Raw genomic sequence first — 26,977 nt, forward strand, 5'->3', positions numbered from 1 at the left:
GCATGCAAAGATTTTTGGGACATTAGTTATTCTGTTTTGAGGATTTAGAAGTTGATTTTAGTTTCCTTTCAGATGTCAGGAGATGGAAGCAGTCACGGTAGTGTGGGACATGGCCGTTATGGCGACGATGAGGCTGGTCGAGAACATCGTCGTAGAGATCGTGACGGAAGGCGTCATCGAGATCATGATGAAAGGAGACGTAGGAATCGTGTCAACATTATGGATTTCATGAAGATTGGACCTCCACCGTTGACCGGAGATGAGAATGCTGATGTTGCTGAAGCTTGGGTTGATATCATGGAGCAGTGTTTTCGAGTATTGCACTATGACGAGGATGAAAAGATGGAGGTAGCTGATTTCATGATCCAAGGAAAAGCTCGGAAATGGTGGAAACCTGTTTCTGCCATTCTAGTTCAGCAGCATGGGCGGATTCGTTGGGAACATTTCCGTCAGGCCTTCATCAATCATCACTTTCCGCCAGCTCTTCGCCAGGCGAAGGAGATGGAACTGTTGACCATTAAGGAAGGAGATTCGAACATTGAGGATTATCAGAAGTGTTTTACGGATCTGTTGCCGTACGCTCCTCACATCAGTGAGAATTCTGCAGCAAAATATTCTCATTTTTTGAATGGTTTGAACCAGGAAATTTTTGATCGGGTTTCTGTCTGTGATGATCCTACTTCGTACGAAGGATTAGTGAATCGTTGTCGTCAAGCCGAGATCAGTATTGCTAGGAGAAAGGCTATGCAAGCTAGCAAAAGTTCTAGTTCGTTGGGACCAAGGGGTCAGTCTTTCAAGAAGTCTGCATCTTCTTCTTCTTCCGGTTCTGGAGGGGTGCACAGCTTTGGCAGGAAAAAGATGCAATGTGGCCACTGCGGAGGTAATCACCCGACGGAGAATTGTCGAAGAGCAACGGGGGCATGTTTCAATTGTGGTGGTTTTGGTCACATGAAGAGGGATTGCCCTAATTTGGAGAATCAGAGTGGAGGCGGAGGTTCTATGACATAGTCTTATAGTGGAAAACAGCCTGAGGCCACTGTTCAACAGAAAGGTTTTCCTGCTCAAGGTTCTCGTCGTGGAGGAATATCGCAAGGATCTCAGCAACGCCCACGAGTTCAGGGGCAAGTGTTTGCCTTAAACCAAGAGCAAGCTGAGGACCATAACGAGAGAGTCATTGCAGGTAATTTTCTTTTATGTGGTATTCCTGCATATGTATTGATTGACACTGGGGCATCACATTCATTCATAGCATCAATGTTTGTTAAGAAGCATAAACTACCCTACGTGTCATTAGATGTTCTGTTGTCGGTGTCTACACCGATGGGACAAGAAGTTTTAGCTAAGCGACTTGTAGTAGACTGTTTGTTAGAGTTTGAGGGAAATTACTTGTCTGCCAATTTGATGATATTGGCTATGGAAGATTTCGATTGTATTATGGGAATCGACCTATTGACTAAGTATAGAGAGACGGTAGATTGTTATCAACGTCTCGTTCAGTTTCGTCCAGAAGGAGACGAGAATTGGTTCTTCTTTGGTGAGGGAGCTCGACCTCCAATGCCAGTAGTGTCTGCTGTAAAGGCACAAAGAGCTTTAGCAAAAGGAGGAGAAGGATACCTCATTTATGCTGTTGACGTATCAAAGGATGTAATCGACGTGAAGAATATTCCAGTTGTCAATGAATTTCCTGATGTTTTCCCCGATGAAATTCCTGGATTTCCTCCAGAGAGGGAAGTGGAAGCGGAGATAGAGTTGGTACCAGGAACCGCACCTATCTCCAGAGCGCCTTATAGATTGGCACCAACAGAGATGAAAGAGTTGAAACAACAGTTACAAGATCTTCTGGACAAAGGGTACATTAGACCCAGTGTGTCTCCCTGGGGAGCACCAGTGTTGTTCGTTAAAAAGAAGGATGGGTCTATGCGGCTTTGCATAGATTATCGGCAGTTGAACCGAGTAACAGTCAAGAATAAATATCCATTACCACAGATTGATGATTTGTTTGATCAACTGCAAGGGACTTCAGTGTACTCGAAGATCGATTTACGGTCTGGATATCATCAACTTCGAGTTCATCAACGTGATATCCCTAAGACTGCATTTCGAACAAGGTATGGGCATTACGAGTTTCTAGTGATGCCGTTTGGTTTGACGAATGCTCCAGCAGTATTTATGGATTTGATGAACCGAGTATTCCAGGAGTATCTTGACAAGTTTGTCATTGTCTTTATTGATGACATACTGGTATACTCTCATAGCCTTGAAGAGCATGCACAACATTTAAGGATTGTGTTGCTAACCTTAAGGAATCACCAACTGTATGCTAAGTTGAACAAGTGCGAGTTTTGGCTCGACAGAGTTGTCTTCTTGGGACATGTTATATCCAAAGATGGGATATCAGTGGATCCTAGCAAGATCGAAGCAGTGTTGAGTTGGGCACGACCGGAATCAGCTCAAGAGATAAGAAGTTTTCTAGGTTTGGCAGGTTATTACCGGAGATTCATTTCAGGATTTTCTCAGATTGCCAAACCATTGACTCAACTGACGTGTAAGAATGTGCAGTTCGAATGGACTCATGATTGTAAAAATAGTTTCAATGAACTGCGTCAACGTTTGACAACGGCACCAGTTTTAGCTCTGCCATCTGGATCAGGAGGGTACATTGTGTACACTGACGCATCACTTCAAGGACTTGGGTGCGTTTTAACCCAGAATGGTCATGTGATTGCATATGCATCCAGACAGTTGAAGAAGGATGAAGAGAATTATCCGGTTCATGATCTGGAATTGGCAGCTATTGTGTTTGCTTTGAAGATTTGGCGACATTATCTCTATGGAGAGAGATTTGAGATTTTTACAGATCACAAGAGTTTGAAGTATATCTTTACTCAAGCAGAGTTGAACATGCGTCAAAGAAGATGGATGGATTTGTTAAAGGATTATGATTGCGAAATCAAGTATCATCCAGGATCAGCGAATCTTACAGCTGATGCTCTTAGTCGCAAGGTGAGATTATCTGCACTTCAGACAAGTTTTATATCAAGTGTAATACAAGATTGTTGCTCTCTGGGATTTCACTTCCGTCATAAGAAAGGAATGGAACACATTCGAGTAACGAGCATTTTATCTGAACCGATGTTGTATGCCAAAATCAGAGAAGCTCAGTTTTCTGATCCGAAGGTGGAAAAGTTAGCAAGGTTAGCTAACGGAGACAACACATCTGGCTTTGCGTTCCAAGCAGATGGAACCTTGTGTTTGTCAGGTAGAATCGTAGTTCCAGAAGATTCTAAATTGAGGGACGAGATTTTATCTCAAGCTCATAGGAGTAAGTTGAGTATCCACCCTGGAAGCATGAAAACGTATAAGGATTTGAAGACCAAGTTTTGGTGGAAAGGTAAGAAGAGAAGTGTTTACCAGTTTTTAGCCAAGTGTTTGGTTTGTCAGCAAGTGAAAGCTGAGCATCGACGACCAGGAGGATTACTTCAGAATCTTCCTATTCCTGCTGGAAGTGGGAGCATGTAACGATGGATTTTGTCACCCACTTGCCGTTGTCTTCTAAGAATTGTGATGCAATTTGGGTTGTTGTGGACCGACTGACTAAGTCAGCACATTTCATTCCGTATAGTCGGGAATATAGTTTCGATCGCATGGCAAGACTATACATCCAAGAGATTCTTAAATATCATGGTGTGCCAACAAGTATAGTCAGTGATAGAGATCCACGCTTTACCTCAAGGTTCTGGGGAAATTTTCAAAAAGCGTTGGGAACGACATTGAGTCTGAGTACTGCCTATCATCCAGAGACCGATGGTCAGTCTGAGAGGACTATTCAGACACTCGAGGACATGTTGCGTGCTTGTGCTTTGGATTTTGGACCAGCATGGCATGATCATCTGCCGCTTGTGGAGTTTGCATATAACAATAGCTACCACAGTAGCATTGGTATGACTCCGTTCGAAGCATTGTATGGTAGACGTTGTCGTACTCCTTTGTTTTGGGACGAAGTAGGAGAACGACAAGTGCAAGGACCTGAATTAGTGCAACAAGCGATTGACGTAGTGGAATTGATCAAGAAAAGAATTAAAACTGCACAAGATCATCAATCGAGTTATGCGAATACCAAGCGTAGACCTCTACAGTTTCAGTCAGGGGAAAAAGTTTTCCTTAAAGTTTCACCGTTCCGCAGGGTGATGAGATTTGGACTCAAGGGAGAACTAGCCCCAAGATTCATCGGACCTTTTGAGATCTTGGAATGTGTTGGAAATTTGGCGTATCGATTGGCTTTACCGCCGTATTTGTCCAGCATTCATAATGTCTTTCATGTATCGTTGCTACGACGGTATGTAGCAGATGAGTCGCACGTTCTTAGTCCGACAGACGTTCAACTTGAAGAAGACTTGACTTATGTCGAGCAGCCGCTTTTAATCCTAGGTAGGAAAGAGAAGAAGCTCAGAAACAAGACCATTCCACTTGTTCTAGTGCAATGGCAACGCCGAGGTACTGCAGAAGCGACTTGGGAGTTAGAGAGTCGTATGCGCTCAGAGTATCCTCATTTGTTTTGAGTTGTATTTTATTCAGTTGTATTGTACTTCAGTTTTGATTTCGAGGACGAAATCTTTGTAAGGATGGGAGGATTTAATGACCCGAATTCTTATTTTGAATGAAATATTAATTAAGAGATAATTAATGAGTTGTTAATTTAAGTATTATTAAGGATTAATAATTCGGGATCAAGTTGTTGGTATCCACCGAATTTTAAATGGATAACCCGACCTACTTCGGATTACATTATCTCGAGAAATCCAACTAGACCAATGAGATTCCGACACGTGGCAGATAAGATTGGTTCGGATTTTCTGAAATAGTCCGGATGCAGCCTATAAATGGAAGCCGATTCTTTTGTTTCCTTCACCGCATTCTTCAGAGAAAGTGCTAGTTTTACCATAGTTTCTAGTCAATTTCTAGGGCACTTTGGTGTCGGGAAGTTTCGGAGCTAGTGTCGACTCGAGGAGGGTCGGTGAACTGAGATCGAGACATCATCAGCGAGCTGACGACGGACGCAGGTATAATCCTAAATCCTTAGATAGTGATTTAAGGATCATAGGGAGATCTTTGTAGCATGTTTGATCTGGTTTGTTAGTGATTTCATTATGTTGGTATTGTCTAGGTTCAGAGCTTTCTGTCAGATTGTTTTAGTGAGGTACGTGATGTACTGACTGAGATATCCAAGCGTAGTATACACACTTATATGCTGCATATTTATCTGTTGCATGATACATGTTTTACTGCTTTGGCATATTATGCATGACATATCATGTTGAGCCTGATATCTTTTGAGATATACCTCGTTTGTTGGGGCCGCTCAGCCCTATTCTGTATTGTAGACGATGGGGCATCGAGAGCTACAGTGTCCGACGGGACCCGCGGGCTCTGATGACCTGGACATTGCAGGTCCACGTCTTGATGATGAGTGTGGGAGCCAAAACATGCCTAGGGCAGATCAGAGACTACACACTCAGGCGCCTCTAGACTGAGCATGAGATTCTTGACTTGATCCTTGATATCCGAGCATATTGCATTTTGCATGCATCATATCAGTTTGTATACTCGTACATTCTCGTATTGGGCGATTGTCGCTCACGTCCTTGTTTTCATCTTGGGCACCCCATTCCACGGGGCAGGTCTTAGGTTGGACGGTTCGGACGACCAGGGCAGTGGCTAGAGCAGTTGGGTTTTCGGTGGTGATCCAATGGAGGTTTTCTGTGGTTTATCGTTTTCTCGTTCAGGGTTATGTTTTGTATTTGTTATGGTTGTATTAATGTTTAAGACTGTCGTTATTGCTTTGTTTTCATTTGGGTTGTAAGATGATTACGTATTTGGTTTCCGCTGTTTAATTGTTGGTATTAAGTTTAATGGTGCATGTTTATTAGTCTGTTTAGTAGTGGCTCGGGTAAGGGCGCTACAATGCCTCTCTCATAAACATCATGTACTCGTCGGTGTTATAATTCGGTCTCGAGTACAACGAGTTGATCGTTTTATTGTCGAAAGAAACCACCCGTCTCCTTATCTTCACGTGATAGTCCTCATGCTTAACCTTTAAATTGGCATAGAATTCCCGAAGAAGGGACATCATATCATCTGTAGGGGGCTTCACAAATTCATGCCAATGTATCCCCCGAGCACGAACCAAGGTATCACAATTTAGGTAGCTCTGATTCATACCCCTCTCCCGCTGCATATTTTTTTTCTAGCAATTTAGTATTATTCTCAACGGAAACTGCATCCCAAAACCGTCGTCTATTAAAACTAGCAACAGACGACTCACCATCCCCTGGCTGACCACGCTTACTCTTATTTTTCGGCGGCATGCTTCAACTCAAATAACTCTTTACTTGATAGCACTTGTCCTTACAACAACGCCTCGCAGCAACAATATTCCAACAATATATATTCACCATAATATCAAAACAATCAATCGCTCAGTAATTCTCTTATAACATACAATGCTCCAATCCAAAAATTCTTAAGAAAAATCTTAGTTAGGCAATTTATCGATCAACTTATATGCATAAACCCAAGAGCTCAATTCCTTCAAATTCAAAGCATTAAAGTCAAGAATCACAACACCACACACAATGTAGTGCTCGAATTCTGTACACGTATAACCCATGCATTTATTTAATTATTGAGTCATTTATTTAAGTTTAAATGAGCATTAGTCATGCATGACTTATTTAAATGCATTATTTTAAAATTATTTATGTTTATGCCACATTAAAATATTTTTCAAGTGTCATATTTCAGGCGATTATTCTAGGTGGGATCGAGGAATAGAGATCAGTGATGAGTTTGGCAATTTTTAAAATGTGGTATTTTATTTTAAGTTGAGATTGAGACATTTTAACTAATTTATTAATTTTAGTATTTTAAAGCCTTATTTATGTATTTAGTAATTTAAGAGTTTAAAAGTTTTACAGTTAGCATTTTTGGTATTTTATTGTGCTAATTAGAAAATTTTATAAAATTAGTGTGGATGCTTTTTAATTAGGAATTTTGCTAAAGTTAATTGAAAGTTGACATTTTATTTAGTGGCTAATTATCATTAAGCAAAATTTTTTTCCTTTAATTATTATCAAACACACGCACACACACTAGAAAACATGAAACACACACACAACACACACTACACCACTCATCTTCAAATTTTTATTTGAAAGAAACTAGGGTTCTTACTCCAAGAAGCAGCCGCCCCACTTCCCCATTAAATTCCCAGCAATTTTCGTATGTTTTCTTCAAAGATTTTAGCGGCATGTTTGTCCCGGATCAATTCTCACGCCATCTCCGCTTCGGTATCGTCGTTACGGTATTTTTAAATATCAAAGGCACGTATATTCTTCTGTTTCTGTATCGATCTCGTCATATTATGCGTTACATTGTTATTTATGCGTAAAAATACACGTGTGATGTATAGAAGTTTGAGCAATTATATTTAGATCACTTTTGTAACCGTTTTTGGATCACAAATTTACGTTTTTGCTGTCATTTGTAAAACTGCGATTTTTCGGTCGTGATTTTGAGAAAACTTTCAACACAAAAAACGTAGAACTTTTCTGTACCTTCGATTTGATATAAGATTCGAAATTTTTGGATGAAAATTGAGTGAGTTATGGTGTTTTTCGTGGGACTGCTCAAACTGCGTTTTGAAAATTATGATATTGATGCGATCTTGAAGTTTTAATGTTGCAGGCTTCGTTGGGGATCGACGGCTGATCGTTGCTGCGTATAGGTATATTGGTAATGATGTTGGGAGTATTATTGAGGTTTTATTTCATGTCGATAGGCATTGGGATTAATTAGAAGTAATAGGAAACGATTTGATGTCATTTGCCGTATTTTTGTGTCACGAACATCGATGCTTTGGGGCGTTTGTACGAGTTTGGTTCGATCTTATGGAATGCTAGGATGGGCATCGGGGTGTCAGTTCATGGTCTGTATAATCGAGTCTAGGATAATAAACATGGCATGTACAGAATTTTCGTGATTTCTCGTCCAATGAGGGTACACGGACCCGGACACGGACCCTGGCGGGGTCCGTGTCTTTGTTTCTTCTTGACTATCCTTTTTGCGAGCTGACACGGACCCCCACACGGACCAGGGCATGGGGTCCGTGCGTTTGTTACTTTTCGGTGTCAAATTTGCGAGGCTACCCGGACCCCTACACGGACCCTAGCACGGGGTACGTGTCCTTCCCTCTTTTCGGTAAGTCTTTTAGCGAACCTACACCGACCCGTAGCCAGACCTGGGCACGGGGTTCGTGTAGCACCTGTTTTGGGAAAACTTTATTGTGCTCTTGGGTTTTCATATCATGGTTCAACGCAATGATTATATGAGGTCAAGTCCCGAGTGTTTTAGAATGTCTTAAGTTATTTATTTAATTCGATGGTGAGGACGAATACCTACGTCTAAGTTATGCAAGTTAATCATTTGAATTCATGTTAGTATGTGCAGCAACGGCCCCAATCGAAGTTCAACGAATCCCTCAACGCCAAGTAAGTATGTTTGACGTGCAAGAAAATAGTTTTTAAGTTTTTGAGGTATGCTAAATGTCTTGTGACCAAATTATGTTTAGGATTGGAAATCGTTAAATTATGAACGGGGACCAATCCGCCCGTTAAATTTGAACGGGTTTAGATCAGGATTGGAAAGAGTTAAATTATGAACGGGGATCTCATGTATGTGGCAGTGGATACGTCCCCGTCATCCCAATATTATGGTTTAGTCTGATCAAGTGATTATGTTATGTGTCACTTGCATTGAAACATATCTCTACGCAAAATGATGAAGTTATGTATGTTCAAGTATGCTCAAGTATACAAGCATGTTTAAGAAAAGTTTATGTTGATGGCACGTCTAAGCATGTATGTACGTATGTTCAGGTTTTGTCATGCAAGTTCAAGTTTTAAGTATGTATGTCATATTTTAAAGTTGTATGTGATTTTATTATGTAGTTAGTACTTGTTACCTCAAGTTTATACGTGTTGAGTTTTTAGACTCACTAGACATGATCGATGCAGGTGAGGATGTTTTTGAGGAGACTGAAGGTGGGGACCGAGGAGCAGGCTTGGACTGAGCAGGAGGCTAAACCTGAGGACCGCCATGTTTTAAGTTTTATGAAAACCTACAATACTTTGGTCAAACTTTAAATTTCAAATCATTGGTTGCAACAACTTGTGAGACGTACAGTTTACTTCTTTTATCGAATTTTGAATGTTCTCGTTTATTTAAGAAAATCTTAAATTTTTCCGCAAATTTTAAGTAGCAAAAGTATGGTACATTACACACAATTAATTACCTTGTGATGGGGGACCAAAATTTTCTTGCAATCGATTTCAGGTCGACTTGTTTTGAAACTCTCATTGAAATTCTTAAGCCCGAGGTGCCTTGCATGTGAGAAATGAAGATGGAATAGGCTTGAGGGTGATTTGTGTGGAGAAGTATGGTGTATTGTAGAGTTTTGAGAGTAGAATATGTGGGAGGAAAGATTTCTATTGTGGTGGCCGATGGAGGGAAGCCGCGACGCTTGTTGGTGTTAGGTAGAATGTTTTCAAAAGCCCCATTTTTTTCTTATACACGACCCAGCGCCGCGGCGCAAAATAAGTAGCGTTGCGACGCTTAATGTTGGCCCCTAATGCGTGGTGCGCTGGCGCTTCTATTTTTTTTTTGAAAGTCTAGCGCTACGGCGCTCGGTGTATGGATTTGCAGTGCCCGTTCTTCGAAAATACTGGCGCTGCAGCGCTGATTCATGGGTGCCTAGGCGCCAGTTCTTCCGAAATTCTGTTTACTTAAGCTCTTTTCCACATCTTTTTCAACCCTATACCTACATAATAAAACACATATCAATGTCTAATTTTCACATGCATAATTTAATAATATAAAAATGCAAAAACAATTATACTACTGAAAATAAAGAAAAAACGAAAGCATAAAAAAAATACTGATTGGGTTGCCTCCCAATATATAAGTGCTTAATTTAACGTTGTCAGCCCGACCATCACCAGTTCTGTTCAAGATGGGTCGTGTGATCTCTTGGATGCCTTAATCTCCATCCTCTGACCTTCGACCTCCATGGTAAAATTTCCTCGTTTCACGTCAATTATGGCTCCAGCAGTAGCCAAGAATGGTCATCCTAGAATGACATGAACATTCTGACTATTCTCCATGTCGAGTACAACGAAATCTGATGGAAGCCTCATTTTATCGATCTGAATTTCAACATCTTCCACATAACCCAACGGTACCTTGACCGATTTATCTGTCAGCTGCAAGATTAGTTCTGTGGGCTTCACCTGCTCAGTTCAAGTTTCTCGTAAAGAGAACTTGGTATTATATTCACGCTTGCTCCAAAATCCCAATCACATAACAATAGATTTTTATCCAAATTCGGAAATTCATATACATAATAAATCGATATTATCGCAGTTCAAATAATCACAACTAAATATTCGACATAATTTTAGAGTTTTCGAATTTACCTCAAAGTCGAGTAATTTCATAATAAAAACAATAAATCAACCAATAGACGTGAATATGTTGTGATTTGTGGGGGTTGTTCTATTTTTAATTTTTAACTAATAGGTGTGGTTGGAGTCCATCCCAGCCCAAGAGTAACTCCACCCCTGTATGTATATTATCAATATTAAGGAATTAGACGAACACCTTGCAAATAAATTTTATGTTAAGACATGGCAACTTAACTATCTTTCTCAAAAATCGAACAAAACATCGATTTCAATCCCTTATGTATTAACGTGTGACATTTTTATTTTCGATCGCGTATTTATTGATACATTTTTTGAAAGATATGAGCATAATCTCCTCAACGGGATAAACCGCAATATGTATGCAGTTTCAGCATTTGTTGGCCTATATTTGGAGTTTGGACTGCTTTATAAATAAAACCATCAAAACCCACCTAACCTATCCCATTACACCTCCATTTGAGATAGCTTCTTTCATAAATGTAATCTACATAAAGGCTTGTAATAGGTGCCTATCTGATTTATAAAAATTGCAGTAATTTTTATGATATAAAGCTATATATAAATTATACTCGACGATAGCATAGATCTCCAAAGTCAGTCCTCCTTCCTCTACAATATGAACTTTTATTTATACTGATCGGGGTGAGGTGTTTGCAACTTCACGTTTCGAACTCGAGACCTCGTCTTATAATTGGAATACTTGGCCAAAGGCCGAGCTTCTACGTTTATAATTTACAAGCGTTAAATACCCAATATTTGTACGAACCCTAGCTACCACTGAATTGATTTCGTCGGCTAATAATTTTTCACAACTGGCATGTCCATTTTCCCAGCATTTCCCAGTTATTCAACCTTTCTTATTTTTATTCACCAACCAAAATTGATGCCGGGCCCAGTGACAGCAAGCGAAGAACCATTTACTTTTTCTTTTTTGTTTAATAATATGAAAATATTATACAGAGAATTTTAGGTTTTCAAAGCATTGGACACGGACTTGAAACATTCCCTGGTCATAAAATGGTTACATGGACATAACAACTACACGTAGAATAAAACACTCTAATTAAGTTAATAAATACTGTTATCTGTAAGAAAAATGAAGTTACCGTCACATGTCTCTTGCTCAGAGACATAGTCTCGAGTTCGAGATACGTATAAAAAAAAAAGTGAAGTTACCATTAAATTTTACAAACTAAACATGAATAGGACCAACTAGTATTGACAAAAACTAAAGAGAAGTCATCCAACATCCCCACACTTTCATGCCTCATATTCTCCCAAATACACATGTTGAATATTTCGGCATGACTCAACCCAAAATCGAGTTTTTCACATTTTTGACCAAATTCTCGCGTTTCTCTCATGTTTCGCGCTTAATCTCCTTTGATCACCGACTAATCACATTTCTATGTTTTACTCCCACTGCATGCTTAATATCGTTTTATCGCCACTTAATCTCGGTTTTTTTAGCACACATAGAGAGCCATGAAATCATATCTCACTAGGCTTCCATTGTTTGATAATTATAGTGATTGGGGTTTATTTTTGGCCTTTTGTAAAATCTTAAAGAGATATGTTCGTATATATTGATGAAAATTTTAGAGTGTTAATTAGTTCCTTATATTTCCTAAGGTAGAAGAAAAAATGAGAAATTCTCATTTTGCGCACCTATCAATTAACCACTTGGAGCATGTGGTGAAATTGGGTTTTTACAATATCGGAATTACAATTAAATGGATTTAGTACGCATTTCTTTTGTTAACCTTTTAGTTTAGTTCTTTTTTTCCCCCTCGAAACAGTATCTTTAATTCAATTAAAGTTAGAAAACGCGTCAACCATTTGGTACATCTATTATTATTATTATTATTATTATTATTATTATTATATTGAGAAAATCTATTATTATATGGGGGTGAGGTTTGTTTCCTTTTTAGATTTTTTTAATGATGTAATAATCCACAATGTCTTCTTGTGTATATTGGGTAAATATTCATTTAAATACAATAGCCCATGTTAATTAAATAAATCACATTGGATATGTCTTGTATGACAAACTCTTTCAAGAAAATATTAATAAACAAAAATCGTACTCCTGACAAGTACTCAACATCCTTTATAAACGAACTTAGACCTTTCATCTAGGAGACACTTACCACGTTGCCTTGCTTTTGCACATTTATTTTGAGTTCGGTGTTCATTGACTTCTATTCATCTTAATAATGTATTTTAAATTTTTCAATTAATGAATTGGATTTACACGAACATTCAAATTCAAATAATATATATATATAATCAAAATATAATACTATCAAGCGTGTAATCTTCCCAAAATTTGAATGTTAGTGGTGTTTGTTATCAAAATATAATACTACCAAGCGTGTAATCTTCCCAAAATTTGAATGTTAGTGGTGTTTGTTAAAATTGAGTTTGTTAAAATTGAGTTGAACCTAAGATGTTGTCATAAATTTGAGATCTTGGTGTCAACTACAAAAATTCAGGAAATTTCGTCCTAAAGTTAGGTTAATACCCTAAAGTTGAATCTAAATATAGACATTTATCTTCATCTGTGGGATTCAATAAAAAAATATGAATTCAAGATATATTGACAAATATCCATTTTTATATGCATTTTTAGGAACTACATGGATTAAAAGTCTCCGGCTTAAAACAAATTATTTCAATAATATATTAAATGCAAAACAAAACAAAAAAGAGAGAAATATTTTACATATTTCATCAGATCAATATATTTAGAAGCATTCGTTACCTAATATTTAACCTATTCGTACATCTATGCCTTCATATTAGTTTTCGGCTGTTTCTCATTTGAGTTGGTAAAACTTGTGATTGTTTGATTAATAGTTATGAGTTCAATTGCCTTTTTAATATTTTCTCTAACGAATCCGTCTCACATAGGTTGTTCAGTATAGTTTACCTACTTAACATAGTTTGCAGGATACTTATTAACTTGAAAAATTATCCAGTGTATACCAAAGTGTACTAGCAGTTGCGAGTTGAATCGACATAAAAAATAAATACAAATAAAACTACTAATTAATGCTGTCATTTATGAATTTGAACTTTTGATACGACTTCAAACAAATATTGTGAGAACCTGAATTTCCAGCAGTAGCTAGCATATTGCAGCAGCTAGATTTGTTTCAGCAGCTATCAAAATTTCAACAGCAACTCATATTTCAGAAGCTAGTATTTTTCCAGCAGACATGTATTTTCCAGCAGACAGAATCCAGCAGCAGAAGAATGAGATTCCAGCAGACAGTTACTAATCCATCTCATTACTTGTAACTGAAGAATTTAAAATGGAATGAAGACTGTTAAATGCAGATTATGACCATTAATAGGGAGTCTAACAGTCTAATTTTGGCCTATAAATAACACCCTCAAGTCTCTGAATTGGTGTTTACACAAATATTGAGATTATTACTTAAATTTTCGAGCTAAGAGAGTGCCTTGTTCGAGATGTAAAATCCAGTAGCGAGAGCAACCAGATTTCCAGTAGACTTCAACCGAAACTTTAGCAAATTACTGTAAGTGGGCTTATGTATAAGTATCTTTAAATCAGTTTGTTAATTTATGTTTTAAAGCACAGTTCTGAATGTTTAATTTCTGATATATGATTTTGAAGCACTGAAACTCCCTAATGAACTAATGGTAGGAATATATATTATGACATTTCTGAATTCTGATTCTGGCCTCACCTCTTAGAAGAGAGAACATATAGGGGACTGATATCAGTTTAACCATGAAATTCACTAACGTGCTTAGTGCTTACTAATTCTGATTTCTGTTATGAAACCTGTGATTTCTGAATTCTGATTTCTGTTCTGAAAGTAAGAGTTTCTGTATATTATTGTATTACTATTTCTGTTGAAAATGATTTCGAAAACTGGGAGTTATTCTCGCCCCTGCTTACTGAGTGACAATCATATCACTCACCCACCAAACCCATATCAGATAAGAACGAGGAAGAAAAGTTAGAAGAAGAAGAACAAATTCAATTCTGGGGCTGGTGAAGAAGACCGTTGTTTATCAGTTCTAGTTTATGTTTATTCCACTGTATTTGTTAAGATGTTATGTTGGTTTTACATTTCCGCTGTAAAATATTAGTGATTCGATTTTGTATCAGACATTGAAATATTCAGTATTTATGAATAAAAAGACTGGTTTCTGAATTCTGTACTTTGAGGCTTGTTGTTTTCGAATGTAAATTTGAAAGCAACGCCGGTGTCAATCAACCCCGTCTGGGGCGTGACAAATATAACAATAATCTAATTGATATACCACCGGAATCTTTATTACCTCTATGACATCTCATATTTAGAGTATACATATTTGTCAAACGAATGACCGATGCAAGAATCCACCAAACCAACAAGGGTGTGCGAAATTAAACTCCAAAATATGTTATTTCTTAAATATACTGTATATTTTTATATACCAAAAATATTTATGCTATTAATTAACAGTTGTTTTCTCAATAAAAATAAGAATACTATGAAGATATACAGCTGTTTATCTCTTAATTTACTAAATATCTCAGATAATCTGTGGGAACACCAGTCTTTTGACGAAAATAATTTTTTCAAGAATTTCGTGTTTGATGATATATAAATTGAGAAACAATAAATAAAAATAATGAACAGCATTATTTCAGCAAAACGAAAAACGAGAGAGGAAATGTAGAAAGAAAAGGTAGGTAAGATTTAGCTTGACAAGCAAAATTACCGAACTATAGCGTAGGCTAGACCGAAGTTTCTAAATAAACCCCAAAGTCGAGCCAAGTAACAATCTTGAATAAGAACCCGTTCACGTTCACAAGCTAATGCCAGTCAGCAGATTCCAAGCCGACGGATACCTTAAATACCCCGAAACGCCCAAACAGATTCGACGTGTTTCTTTGTTCTTCCTTCTTTGGAAACCCCTTGTTCTGGAAAAATATGGGGAGAGATAATAATGTGCTGGAGGATCTGATAGGGAAGGCCGTCGGTTGCGCCGTAGTGGATGGTGGCGAGCTCGAGAGACACGGCGCCTCCATTAACGACCCTCTTTGGAGCGCCCTCTGCCTCGTCAAAGACCCCAATTATCTCATCAAACGGGTAAACTCCAAAAATGACTTTGTTGATATATTAGATTTGCAAGATTTTATGTTCTTAAATTAACAAAAATTGGTTATTCTGTGCATAAGGTTTTGTATCCTTCGGGTCAGATTCATGGAAATGTTATGTTTTGTTTTTCTTTTGAAAATCAATTCCATGCATAATATATGAAAGTCTAATTAATAATTTTGAATAGCTTATACGTGAGAATCTGCGTTCCTTTCCAAGCTCTCTCCTGTTCCGCTATCGACAGCTGTCACAACATAGTTGTAGGCTAAAAATAGTTATGTAATGTAACCATAAAGCCATATTTTTTTGGAATTTCTGAGATTTTGCTCTCGCATATAATAATTGAATTACTAAATTTTAATATATTTTTGCCCATGAACTTATTTTCTTAAGAAAATATAGATAACAATTAATCTTTGACCTTCTGAAAACATGAATTAAAATTTTGTATCCTGATCCAATTTGTTCGATGCTACCTTGGGGCATTGTTCTACAAGCATCCAGGACCATTTGCGCACATGTGAAATACATATGATTACTTGAATGGTCCCTCAGGGTAAATTTTCCAAGGCTAAGATCGAATTATCCGATCCAATTTATTCACCTGATCTTGGTCTTGGCTCCACCACGTAACCCTGCGGTGATACGAGCCAATAAAATCGTTCACGGATCTCGTTCGGGCTATGGAAGTGAACCAAAGGCTGTCGACACTAAAGACCGAGGTCCTAACGTACGAATAGCTGTTTTTGGACGCAAAGCATAAAAATAACTTTATACATTACTTTCTCAGCAAGACAAATAAAAAATAATTTCAATTTTTTATGCATATAATTTCCTAAGATCTTCAAGTTTTACTGTTAGAGAAGAAGAGGCCCATAACAATAAAGTTAACAGTCCTTCTGATCAGCCCACTACTGTAAAAGAACTCTCGGCCCATGACAAGAAGAAAGCCCAATCCATTTGTATAGAACAATCTAGATAGAAATGTCGTTAAGTTTGTTTTCAACAAACTCTTGTTTTTCTCTCTGCTCAGATCAGCATAAATAGTTGTATTTTAGGGTTTAACACATATGAAATGAATATATTTTGATTTCATCATCTTCTACTTTTCCCACTTGGTATCAGAGCCATAAATGGCCGACACCGGATCCACTTCTGGGGCCTCAGCCTCTATTATTGCCCCAACCATCAATCCCAGCTTCCTTCTTGTTAATCCTGCAAATCAGATTACATCTGTAAAACTTAACGATGACAATTATCTTCTTTGGCATTTACAAGTGCTCGCTGGGATCGGGGTTTGGGTCTTGATTTCTTCATCCTTGAAAATCCTCCAGTACCTCCTCGATTTGCTTCCGAGAATGGTGCACCAGAAATAATTAATCCCAATTATGTCACCTGGGTTCGGCAAGATCAGCTGCTGTTTTCTTTTCTTCTTGCATCCATGTCGGAAAGCATCCAGAGCCAAATTATCGGGTGTGAGTCGGCTACTCAACTTTGGACCCGCACATCTCATCTCTTTGCTTCCCGATCGAAAGCACGTGTTATGCAATATAAGCTGCAGCTTCAAACCCAGAAAAAGGGTGCTCTAAACATGAAGGATTATCTGTCCAAAATGAAAAACTACATGGACTTGCTTGCAGCCTGTGGCCACCCGATTGCAGAGGAAGATCAAATCCTCTATCTCCTTGGTGGTGTAGGTCTCGAATATGACTCAGTGGTTGTTCACGTTACTTCCCGTGTAGACACTTTAAGTTTTTCTGAGGTTGGTGCTCTTCTCCTCTCACATGAAGGCCGGCTGGAAGCCTTCAATACTCCTAATGAGGCAGCAACGCCCATGGTTAACACAACCACTGCAGCACCGCAGCATAAGAATCTACATCAGAACTCTCATCAAACGTCTAGATTTCCCTCCAATGGACGTGACCGTGGTCGTGGCAGATATTCTCGAGGAGGTGGTCGAAAGACCTGGCAACAACGTAACAATCGACCAGTGTGTCAAATTTGTGGTATACATGGTCATGTTGCGAATATCTGCTTCTATCGTTTTGATAAAGCATATATCCAGAAGAATCAACAACATTTCCCAGGCCCAAATCAAATATCAGCTCCCTATCCTCCAGCTACACTACATACAACCACTAGTACGTCATCTACTGGAGATGATTGGTGGTTCCCTGATTCTGGGGCCTCTCATCATGTGACAAGCGATCTCAGCAACCTTAGTCTCGGCTCCGAATATTCTGGAAGTGGTAAGGTTCACCTGGGTGATGGTGCAGGTCTGTCTATCTCTCACATTGGCCATTCTAAATTTCGTTCTAGTTCTTCATCACAAACTTTTGTTCTGAAGAACTTATTACGAGTTCCCCAAATCACCAAAAATCTTCTTAGCGTGAGTACATTTGCAAAGGATAATAATGTTTTCTTTGAGTTTCATCCCAATCTTTGTCTTGTGAAGGATCGTGCCACTCAAGTTACTCTTCTCCAAGGAACCTTACATGATGGGCTATATCGATTCAATCTTGGCATACCTGTCTCTGCTTCAACTCTTTCAGCTACTTGTCTCAGTTCATCTAATTTTCCAGAAAGCACTTGTGCTAGATCACCTTCTACAGTCAAGTCACATACAACCTCTTCTCCAGTGTTAACTCAATGGCACTCTAGATTAGGACATCCCTCTCTCGCAATAGTCAAAAATGTTTTATTGCGATGTAATGTCCGTTTTCCTTGCAATGAAAATATAGATTTTTGTTCTGCTTGTGAACTTGGTAAAAGCCACAGACTCCCATTTTCCTTATCCCAAACAGTTTGCTCAGAACCACTTGAACTTATATATGTTGATGTATGGGGCCCTGCTCATACACCATCTCGAAATGGATATAAGTACTATGTTAGTTTTGTCGACGCCTTTAGTCGCTACACATGGATTTATTTTCTTAAACTCAAATCTGAAGTTCAGACGATATTCCTACATTTCAAACGCCAAGTAGAACTTCAACTAAATAAATCCATTAAAATCATTCAATCCGATTCTGGTGGAGAATTCCGTAAATTAACAAGTTTTCTTCATACTCATGGGATACTTCATCGCTTTTCATGCCCATACACCTCCCAACAGAATGGCGTCGTTGAACGCAAACACAGGCATATAGTTGAAACAGGTCTTTCCTTGTTAGCTCATGCATCTATGCCTCTCCAATTTTGGGAAGTTGCTTTCTCTACAGCTGTGTTCCTTATCAACCGTCTCCCTTCCTCCAACCATCAACATGCCATTCCCCTCACTACACTATTCAACAAACCACCTAATTTTCTATCCTTAAAAATCTTTGGTTGTCGTTGTTTTCCATGCCTCCGCCCCTACAATAATCACAAACTTGAATATCGATCCACTCCTTGTACTTTTCTTGGCTATAGTGATATCCACAAAGGCTATAAGTGTCTCAGCTCCAATGGTCGATTATACATCTCTCGTCATGTGAAATTCGATGAGACTCATTTTCCTTATCTACAGCAGCCCATTATACCTTACTGCCCCTCCACAAACACTCCACCTCCAGTTCCTACTCCCCTTTACCTCCCACATGTCCCCACACATTCTTCAACAGATATGTGGGTACGGTCCCCTGCTGCCCCTCCCTCTTTAGCCTCCCCCTCTTCCCCTTTATCTGTTACTTCATCTCCCAATGTTTCTTCTTCATCCTCCACCTCTGTCTCCCCTCCCTTTGAATCTCAGACTACACCTCATCCACCTCAGGTGAACATACACCCCATGACTACTCGAGCTAAGGACGGTATTTTTAAACCCAAGGTGATGTATTCTGCTTCCCTCCTCCCTCGTGAACCATCCACTTTTCACGAGGCCACAACAGACCCTGCTTGGACTCAAGCAATGAAATCAGAATATGATGCTCTCATTCTAAATCAGACTTGGTCTCTAGTCACTGCTCCTCCGGATACACCCATTGTTGGTTGTAAATGGGTCTTCAAAACCAAAACCAATCCGGATGGCTCTATTGCTCGGCAGAAGGCAAGACTCGTCGCTAAGGGTTACTCACAGACTCCTGGTCTTGACTTCACTGAAACCTTCAGCCCAGTAATGAAACCAACCACCATCTGTGTTGTTCTTAACATTGCTGTATCCAGACATTGGTGTATTAGACAAATCGATGTGAATAATGCATTTCTTCACGGTTCTCTTCAAGAGGAAGTCTATATGCAGCAACCTCCAGGGTTTGAAGTCAAAAATGCAAGCACTTCTCTGGTTTGCAAACTTCACAAGGCTATCTATGGCCTCAAGCAAGCCCCAAGGGCTTGGTTCGACAAACTTCGTCTTACGCTGCAGACCATGGGGTTCACTGCCTCTTGCGCAGATTCCTCACTATTTATTAAGTCTGATTCTCGTTCCATTATCTATATTCTGGTCTATGTTGACGACATCTTAATTACAGGAAGTCACACACAGCAGATTTATTCCATTATTCAACAACTGAATACTCAATTCTCTCTCAAAGACTTGGGCGATATCTCATACTTTCTGGGCATTGAGGTTTTCAAAACAAGTGATGGTTCTCTCTTTCTTTCTCAAAGAAAGTATGCTAAAGATTTGCTTCTACGAACTAATATGCATCAGGCAAAGCCTTTCCCAACTCCTATGGTTTCGAGTATCAAGCTTTCTGTTAAAGATGGGGACCCTTTTGAAGAAGTTACTCGTTACCGTAGCACCGTTGGAGCTCTTCAATATTTGACTATCACTAGACCGGATATTGCCTATAGCGTCAACAAAGTGTGTCAATTCATGCAGGCTCCTCTTCATACTCATTGGAAGGCTGTCAAGCGTATTTTACGTTATTTAAACGGTACGCTGGACCTTGGCATCAACATTTGTGTATCACCACAGCTTCATCTCCATGGGTACTGTGACGCGGATTGGGGTAGCGATCCTGATGATCGTCGATCGACCTCTGGTTTCTGTTGGTTTCTTGGCAGCTCACTTATCTCCTGGAGCTCTAAGAAACAATCTGTTGTCTCTCGCTCCAGCACAGAATCCGAATATCGAAGTCTTGCAAATGCTACTGCCGAATTATTATGGATTCAATCTCTCCTGGCTGAATTACATTGTCCTCCTTCTCCTATTCCAGTGTTGTGGTGCGATAATAACAGCACAATTGCATTGAGTGCCAATCCGGTTCTTCATGCTCGAACAAAGCATATAGAACTTGACTTACATTTCGTTCGTGAAAAGATCCTATCAAACTCTCTTTCAGTTCGATATGTTCCTACATTTGATCAAATTGCAGATATACTTACCAAACCATTGTCTGCTCCTGCTTTTCTCCGACTACGATCCAAGTTCAGCATGGTTTTTCATCCCTCGCTTCACTTGAGGGCGGATGTTAGAGAAGAAGAGGCCCATAACAATAAAGTTAACAGTCCTTCTGATCAGCCCACTACTGTAAAAGAACTCTCGGCCCATGACAAGAAGAAAGCCCAATCCATTTGTATAGAACAATCTAGATAGAAATGTCGTTAAGTTTGTTTTCAACAAACTCTGGTTTTTCTCTCTGCTCAGATCAGCATAAATAGTTGTATTTTAGGGTTTAACACATATGAAATGAATATATTTTGATTTCATCATCTTCTACTTTTCCCATTTACCTTTCCAAAATGGATTGAGCCATCCTGGTGAGAGCAAGTTTTGGAGCTGATGCTATGCAACCATTTAAAGATTATTTTTCAAGTTGAAATTTGATGTTGGAGGTGGAATATATATTCATGTTCATGTTGGTTCAGGTACATTTGGAGTACTTGGAGGCTGGTGCAGATATATTGGTAACTTCATCATATCAGGTCCACACCATTGCTGTCTTCTTATTTGATTTTACACCCACTGAAATGGCCTAATTCTGCAAGTTTAAATGGAAATAAGTTGAAAAATTTTGATTTATCTTGTGAATGAACAGGCAACTCTGCCAGGATTTCTATCCAGGGGATTGTCCATGGAGGAAGCAGAATCGCTGCTCACCAAAAGCGTGAGCATCGCTGTTGAAGCCCGTGATAAGTTATCGGTCACCATAGACACGATTACAACAGGGCTTTGGTTGCAGCATCCATAGGAAGCTATGGCGCTTATCTTGCCGATGGTTCAGAGTACAGGTGAGAAGAAAGTTTGCTCAAATAACTTACCTTTTGGCATCAGTTTTCAAATATAAAGTCGATTTTTTTCGAATATAAGACTGTTAATTGTGGTAGTTTATATTATTTCCAATTTTGAGGTAAAGAATCAAGATCCCTGGAATATGCATCCCAATGTATTTCGTTGTTTGCTTAATATTTGTTCAAATTGCATGTGCTCTCCTTGGATATCAGTTATTAGTCCCCGGTTTACACTTGCCGGACCATGTTAATGTATATAACTATCTTTTTTTGTTGCCTCTTGTGAACTTGAGTCTTTGCTACGAATGGTTTCAATAATTTGAATGTCCAATAATTTAAATGGAGTGTTTTTGCGTTGCAGTGGGAATTATGTGCCCGATGTAACTCTGGAGAAGTTAAAGAATTTCCATCGATGTAGGCTGCAAGTTCTCGTGGAAGCGAGGCCCGATTTACTTGCTTTTGAGACCATTCCGAACAAACTAGAGGCGCAGGTACTCTTTTCATATTTTCGAACAAAATAATAATGAAAACTACTGTCATTTTAAGCTGACTCGCTCTCCACCAGTTCCATCCTGGTTGCGGAAATTGCCAACAATTGGACTTGGAGCTCAATTTCTAATATTTTAATAGCTTTAGGCATTTAGTTCTTTCCTGTGATCAAAGTTTCATGATCTGAGAAACAAATGGCAGGCTTGTGTCGAGTTGCTTGATGAAGAAAAAGTCGAGATCCCTTCGGATTTTTTTCAGCTCAGTCGATGGCGAAAATGATCCCTCAGGAGAAAGCTTTGAGGAGTGCTTTGACATAATCAACAAAAGTAGCAGAGTTGGTCCAGTTGGAATAAATTGTGCACCACCTCATTTTGTTCTTACACTTGTATAGAAGTTCAAAGAGGTAATTAAAAATTTAATGGTAACAAAGCTGATTTATGATCAATTCTTTGAATGAAAGTGTACAATGTGCAGTGCACTGTGAAGGCCATAGTTGTGTACCCAAACTGTGGTGAGACATGGGATGGCGTGACTAAAAAATGGCGGGTGAGTTCCAAACTTTAGCTCATGATCCATCACTACTTGTATTATTTGATCTTGAAATACCCCTGGAATTTCCAGCCATCCAAGTGTTTTGACCATGAAAAATTCGAGATCTTTGCAACACAATGGCGGGATGCTCGAGCGGAACTCATAGGAGGCTGCTGTAGGACTACGCCTTGTACTATTCGAGCCGTTTCTAAAGTTTTGAAGAAGAGATGAGAAAAAAGGATTTTAGAACTATTTAAGCTTGTGTTGTTGTTTCAATGTTAGGTTATGGCTTGTATTATTTATTGATTAATTTGTTTTAAAAAATCTCCCATTTATCTTCTATAGGAAAAGGGTAGGGGCTTAAATCATTTATATTTTTTTCAAATTTTAAATTCATAGCCATAAGAGCACAAGTTATTACGCTAAAGAGAACACGATGGTTCGGTACTCATCCATGGCTTCGAGGATCACCGTCGAGTATGGCCACACGATCTCCTATATCCGGAACCTTATGTACCACAATTTAGTTACAATTCATAGCTCTACCAACTGAGCTATATCCCCGAGTTAAGTGGAACATGTATGAAGTAGTCAGATGCTTGAAAAGATAAAACAACTTATTATCGTATTAAATATCAAATTTTGACTAAATTGTATATCAAATCTTATTTAAGCGGCTTAGTAATCACGTCAGCGATATAATGCACAATGAAAATATGATGAGTAGGTCTCTTTTGAGACGGTCTCACTAATCATTATCTGTGATACGAATCAACCCTACCGATATTCACAATAAAAAGTAATACTCTTAACATAACATAAAAAGTAATACTTTTTCATTAATGACCCAAATAAAATATATGTCTCACAAAATACGACATGTGAGACCGTCTCACACAAGTTTTTGCAAAATATGATTATATATGGGGAAAAAAATCAATCCATAAAACTGATATTAAAATTTTGACCACCCGGATGAACAAAATCTTATAAAAGCAAATTAACAAAAGACTCTTGAAATTTTATGGAGTCAGGCTTAGGAGCCACCCACCGGTTACTCAACGTTGTTTGCGAAAAAAAACAGCCATTTCCCCTCCAATTTCAATTTAGAACGCAAACTAAAGTACTATACCATGTGATAAGAATAATTTTCATCGAAATTGTTGGGATAGATACAGATAAATCAATAACACAGTGAAAAATATTCTCTTTCATTTGTGGAAACAAGTAGTGAACATTATCAAATAGATCAACTAAAAGACCAGTCATCACAATGAGGCAAAATAAAGGATGATGACGATTTTTAACGTGGAAAACATTCGTATGTAAAAACAACGGGATCGTGGTCCATCAAAATAATTCCCAGTAAATAACTGATCATATAATAAATAGAACAAATCTCAGAATTTTTCCCAATCTATAGATTCTCTTTTTTTTTAAGGTAAACTCGTAACTTTATTAATTAAAGTCATCCAACCAAAAAAGAAATTCACCATTCATCCAACAAAAGATTAAGGCGAAGAACAAGCAAAACGAACAATATTATGAGCAACATTATTCGACGATTGACAAACATGAATGCATTCAGAGATCGCAAGTCTCTTCAAGTGCTCCCTGATGTCCGGTGCACAAAGTCAGTTAGGAAAATAAAGAGGAGAGAATTAAGAGAGATATGCTGTGAAAATCTTGTATCTCATTGATTACGTAATGAAGCAATACAAATGTGTTTATATACAATTGTTAAGAATAAACCAAAAAGAATAATAAAGAGATAATATCCTAATCTGTTACAACAGCAAAACAGAAGATGCTTCTTGTATCTTCCAGAAACACTACGGCTGAGATCCTCTACACTCAAGTGCATGATATCACTTGACTTCCCCCCGCAAGCTCAGCAGGGGATTTAAATCGATGCAGAGCTTGAGTCGTAACCGATGAAAATCATTCGCGGATAAAGGTTTTGTTAGGATGTCAGCTGTTTGATCAATTGAGGGAACATGTTGAACATTTAAAGTTTTGGAGAGAACCTTTTCTCGTACAAAATAAAGATCAAGTTCGATGTGCTTAGATTTGGAGTGAAGCACCGGATTAGCACTTAGTGATATGGTGCTAAGATTATCACACCATAAGATGGGAGATTGGGACAGAGGGATGTGCAGCTCAGTAAGCAGAGACTTGAGCCACATTAGTTCTGAAGTAGCATTTGCTAAGCTGCGGTATTCAGCCTCTGTACTGGAGCGAGACACAACTGGCTGTTTCTTAGAGCACCAAGTGACAGGAGAGTGGCCTAAAAACCAACAGAAGCCCGAGGTAGAGCGACGATCATCAGGATCATTGGCCCAATCTGCATCACAATAACCAGAAAGAGACAGGTTTGGAGAGGCAATAAGTTGGAGACCGTAATTCATTGTGCCATTTAAGTAGCGGAGAATTCTCTTGACTGCCTTCCAATGCAGATGAAGAGGGGCTTGCATGAATTGACACACCTTATTCACACTATAAGCAATATCTGGACGGGTAATAGTCAGATATTGAAGAGCACCCACTGTACTCCGATAGAGAGTGGGATTATCAAAGTAATCCCCTTCTTGACAGGAGAGTTTGAGACCAGACACCATTGGAGTAGGAAGAGGCTTAGCATTATCCATCTTGGTTCGAGCAAGTAGGTCACAAATGTATTTAGTTTGAGACATAAACAGAATGTCCTTTGTTGGGCGAGAAACCTCAATGCCCAAAAAATAAGAAAGATCACCCAAGTGCTTTAGAGAGAATTTAGCATCCAGCTGAAAAATAAGGTCTTGAATTCGTGAAGGATCACTTCCTGTGATAATAATGTCATCAACGTAGACAAGCACATAAATTATGTAAGATGAAGTATATCGAATAAATAAAGATGCATCCGCCTTAGATTGAACAAAACTGATGGACTGAAGAACTGTTTTAAGTTTGTCAAACCAAGCACGTGGGGCTTGTTTGAGTCCATATATGGCTTTATTGAGACGGCACACAATAGGTATTCCAGATTGAGAGCGTTCAAAACCAGGAGGTTGCTGCATAAAAATTGTTTCTTGAAGGTGCCCATTAAGAAAAGCATTGTTGACATCCAACTGTTGTAAGGACCATCTCTTGGACAGAGCAATAGTAAGCACAACCCGAATTGTTGTTGGTTTAATGACTGGGCTAAAAGTTTCAGTGTAATCAAGACCAGCTGTTTGAGAGTAGCCTTTAGCTACAAGCCGGGCTTTGTATCGAGCCACAGAGCCATCAGCAAGAGTTTTGACTTTAAAGACCCACTTGCAGCCAATAATGGAAGCATTTGCAGGGGCAGGAACTAATGTCCATGTCTGATTTTGAATCAAAGCATCATATTCTGATTGCATAGCTTGGCGCCATTTAGAATGAGAGAAGGCCTCATTGAGAGACAGTGGTTCATTAACCTTAAGGAGCTGTGTGGCATACACCTTAGGTTTATAGACACCATGTTTAGATCGAGTAATCATTGGATGGACATTCACAGGAGATGGTTCAGATGGCTGAGGAACAACCGAAGGAGAGCAAGAAGAGACAAGAGGTGCAGGGGAGGTAATATCAGTGGATGCTGGGGGAACAAAATGTTGTGGGGAAGATTCTGTAGAAGATGGAGGAATGTATGGCAGTGTAGGTTGTGTAATGGAGGGGAGAAGTAGAGAAGGATTGGGAGAATTAGTAGGAATAGTGGGGGCAGCAGAGGAGTGTGAAAAAGGGAATGATAGTTCATCAAATTTGACATGTCGGGAGATGTAGATGCGACCATTATCACTTAAGCACTTGTATCCCTTATGATGAGGGCTATATCCCAAAAACGTGCAAGATTGAGATCTAAACTCAAGTTTGTGAGAGTTGTAGGGACGAAGATAGGGAAAGCAACGACACCCGAAAACTCTAAGAAGTGAGTAATCTGGAACAGCATTGGTGAGACTTGTAAGTGGGACTGCTCCATGTGTGGCTGTGGTGGGGAGACGATTTATGAGATAGACTGCAGTAGTGAAAGCATCATCCCAGAATCTAAGGGGCATGTGAGCATGAGCAAGAAGAGATAGACCCATGTCAACAATATGTCGGTGTTTTCTTTCAACGACTCCGTTTTGTTCGGAAGTGTAAGGA

The 26,977-nt window shown here is 38.9% G+C and overlaps 1 protein-coding gene and 1 pseudogene across 1 annotated transcript; both read left to right on the top strand.

Moving 5' to 3' along the window:
* Positions 1-219: 219 nt before the first annotated feature.
* On the top strand, positions 220-3,271 carry LOC140815987 (uncharacterized). Its single transcript, XM_073175053.1, has 5 exons — positions 220-994; positions 1,067-1,180; positions 1,250-1,864; positions 2,483-2,769; positions 3,260-3,271. Exons 1-5 carry the CDS (start codon positions 220-222, stop codon positions 3,269-3,271), a joined length of 1,803 nt encoding a protein of 600 aa, XP_073031154.1.
* An 11,979-nt stretch (positions 3,272-15,250) lies between these two features.
* Positions 15,251-23,182, top strand: LOC140817155 (homocysteine S-methyltransferase 1-like; annotated as a pseudogene).
* The last annotated feature ends 3,795 nt before the right edge of the window (positions 23,183-26,977 follow it).

Source organism: Primulina eburnea, chromosome 16 (genome assembly GCF_022965805.1).
Source record: "Primulina eburnea isolate SZY01 chromosome 16, ASM2296580v1, whole genome shotgun sequence".
Taxonomy (NCBI): Eukaryota; Viridiplantae; Streptophyta; class Magnoliopsida; order Lamiales; family Gesneriaceae; genus Primulina; species Primulina eburnea.

What these genes read in the sequence shown, in the direction of transcription:
- LOC140815987 (XM_073175053.1), top strand. Translation starts at nt 220, where the DNA reads ATGGATTTCATGAAGATTGGACCTCCACCGTTGACCGGAGATGAGAAT. An exon ending in TAACGAGAGAGTCATTGCAG is followed by an intron (nt 1,181 to 1,249) that starts GTAATTTTCTTT and finishes ATTCATTCATAG; the next exon opens with CATCAATGTTTGTTAAGAAG. An exon ending in CAAAGGGTACATTAGACCCA is followed by an intron (nt 1,865 to 2,482) that starts GTGTGTCTCCCT and finishes TAGGTTTGGCAG; the next exon opens with GTTATTACCGGAGATTCATT.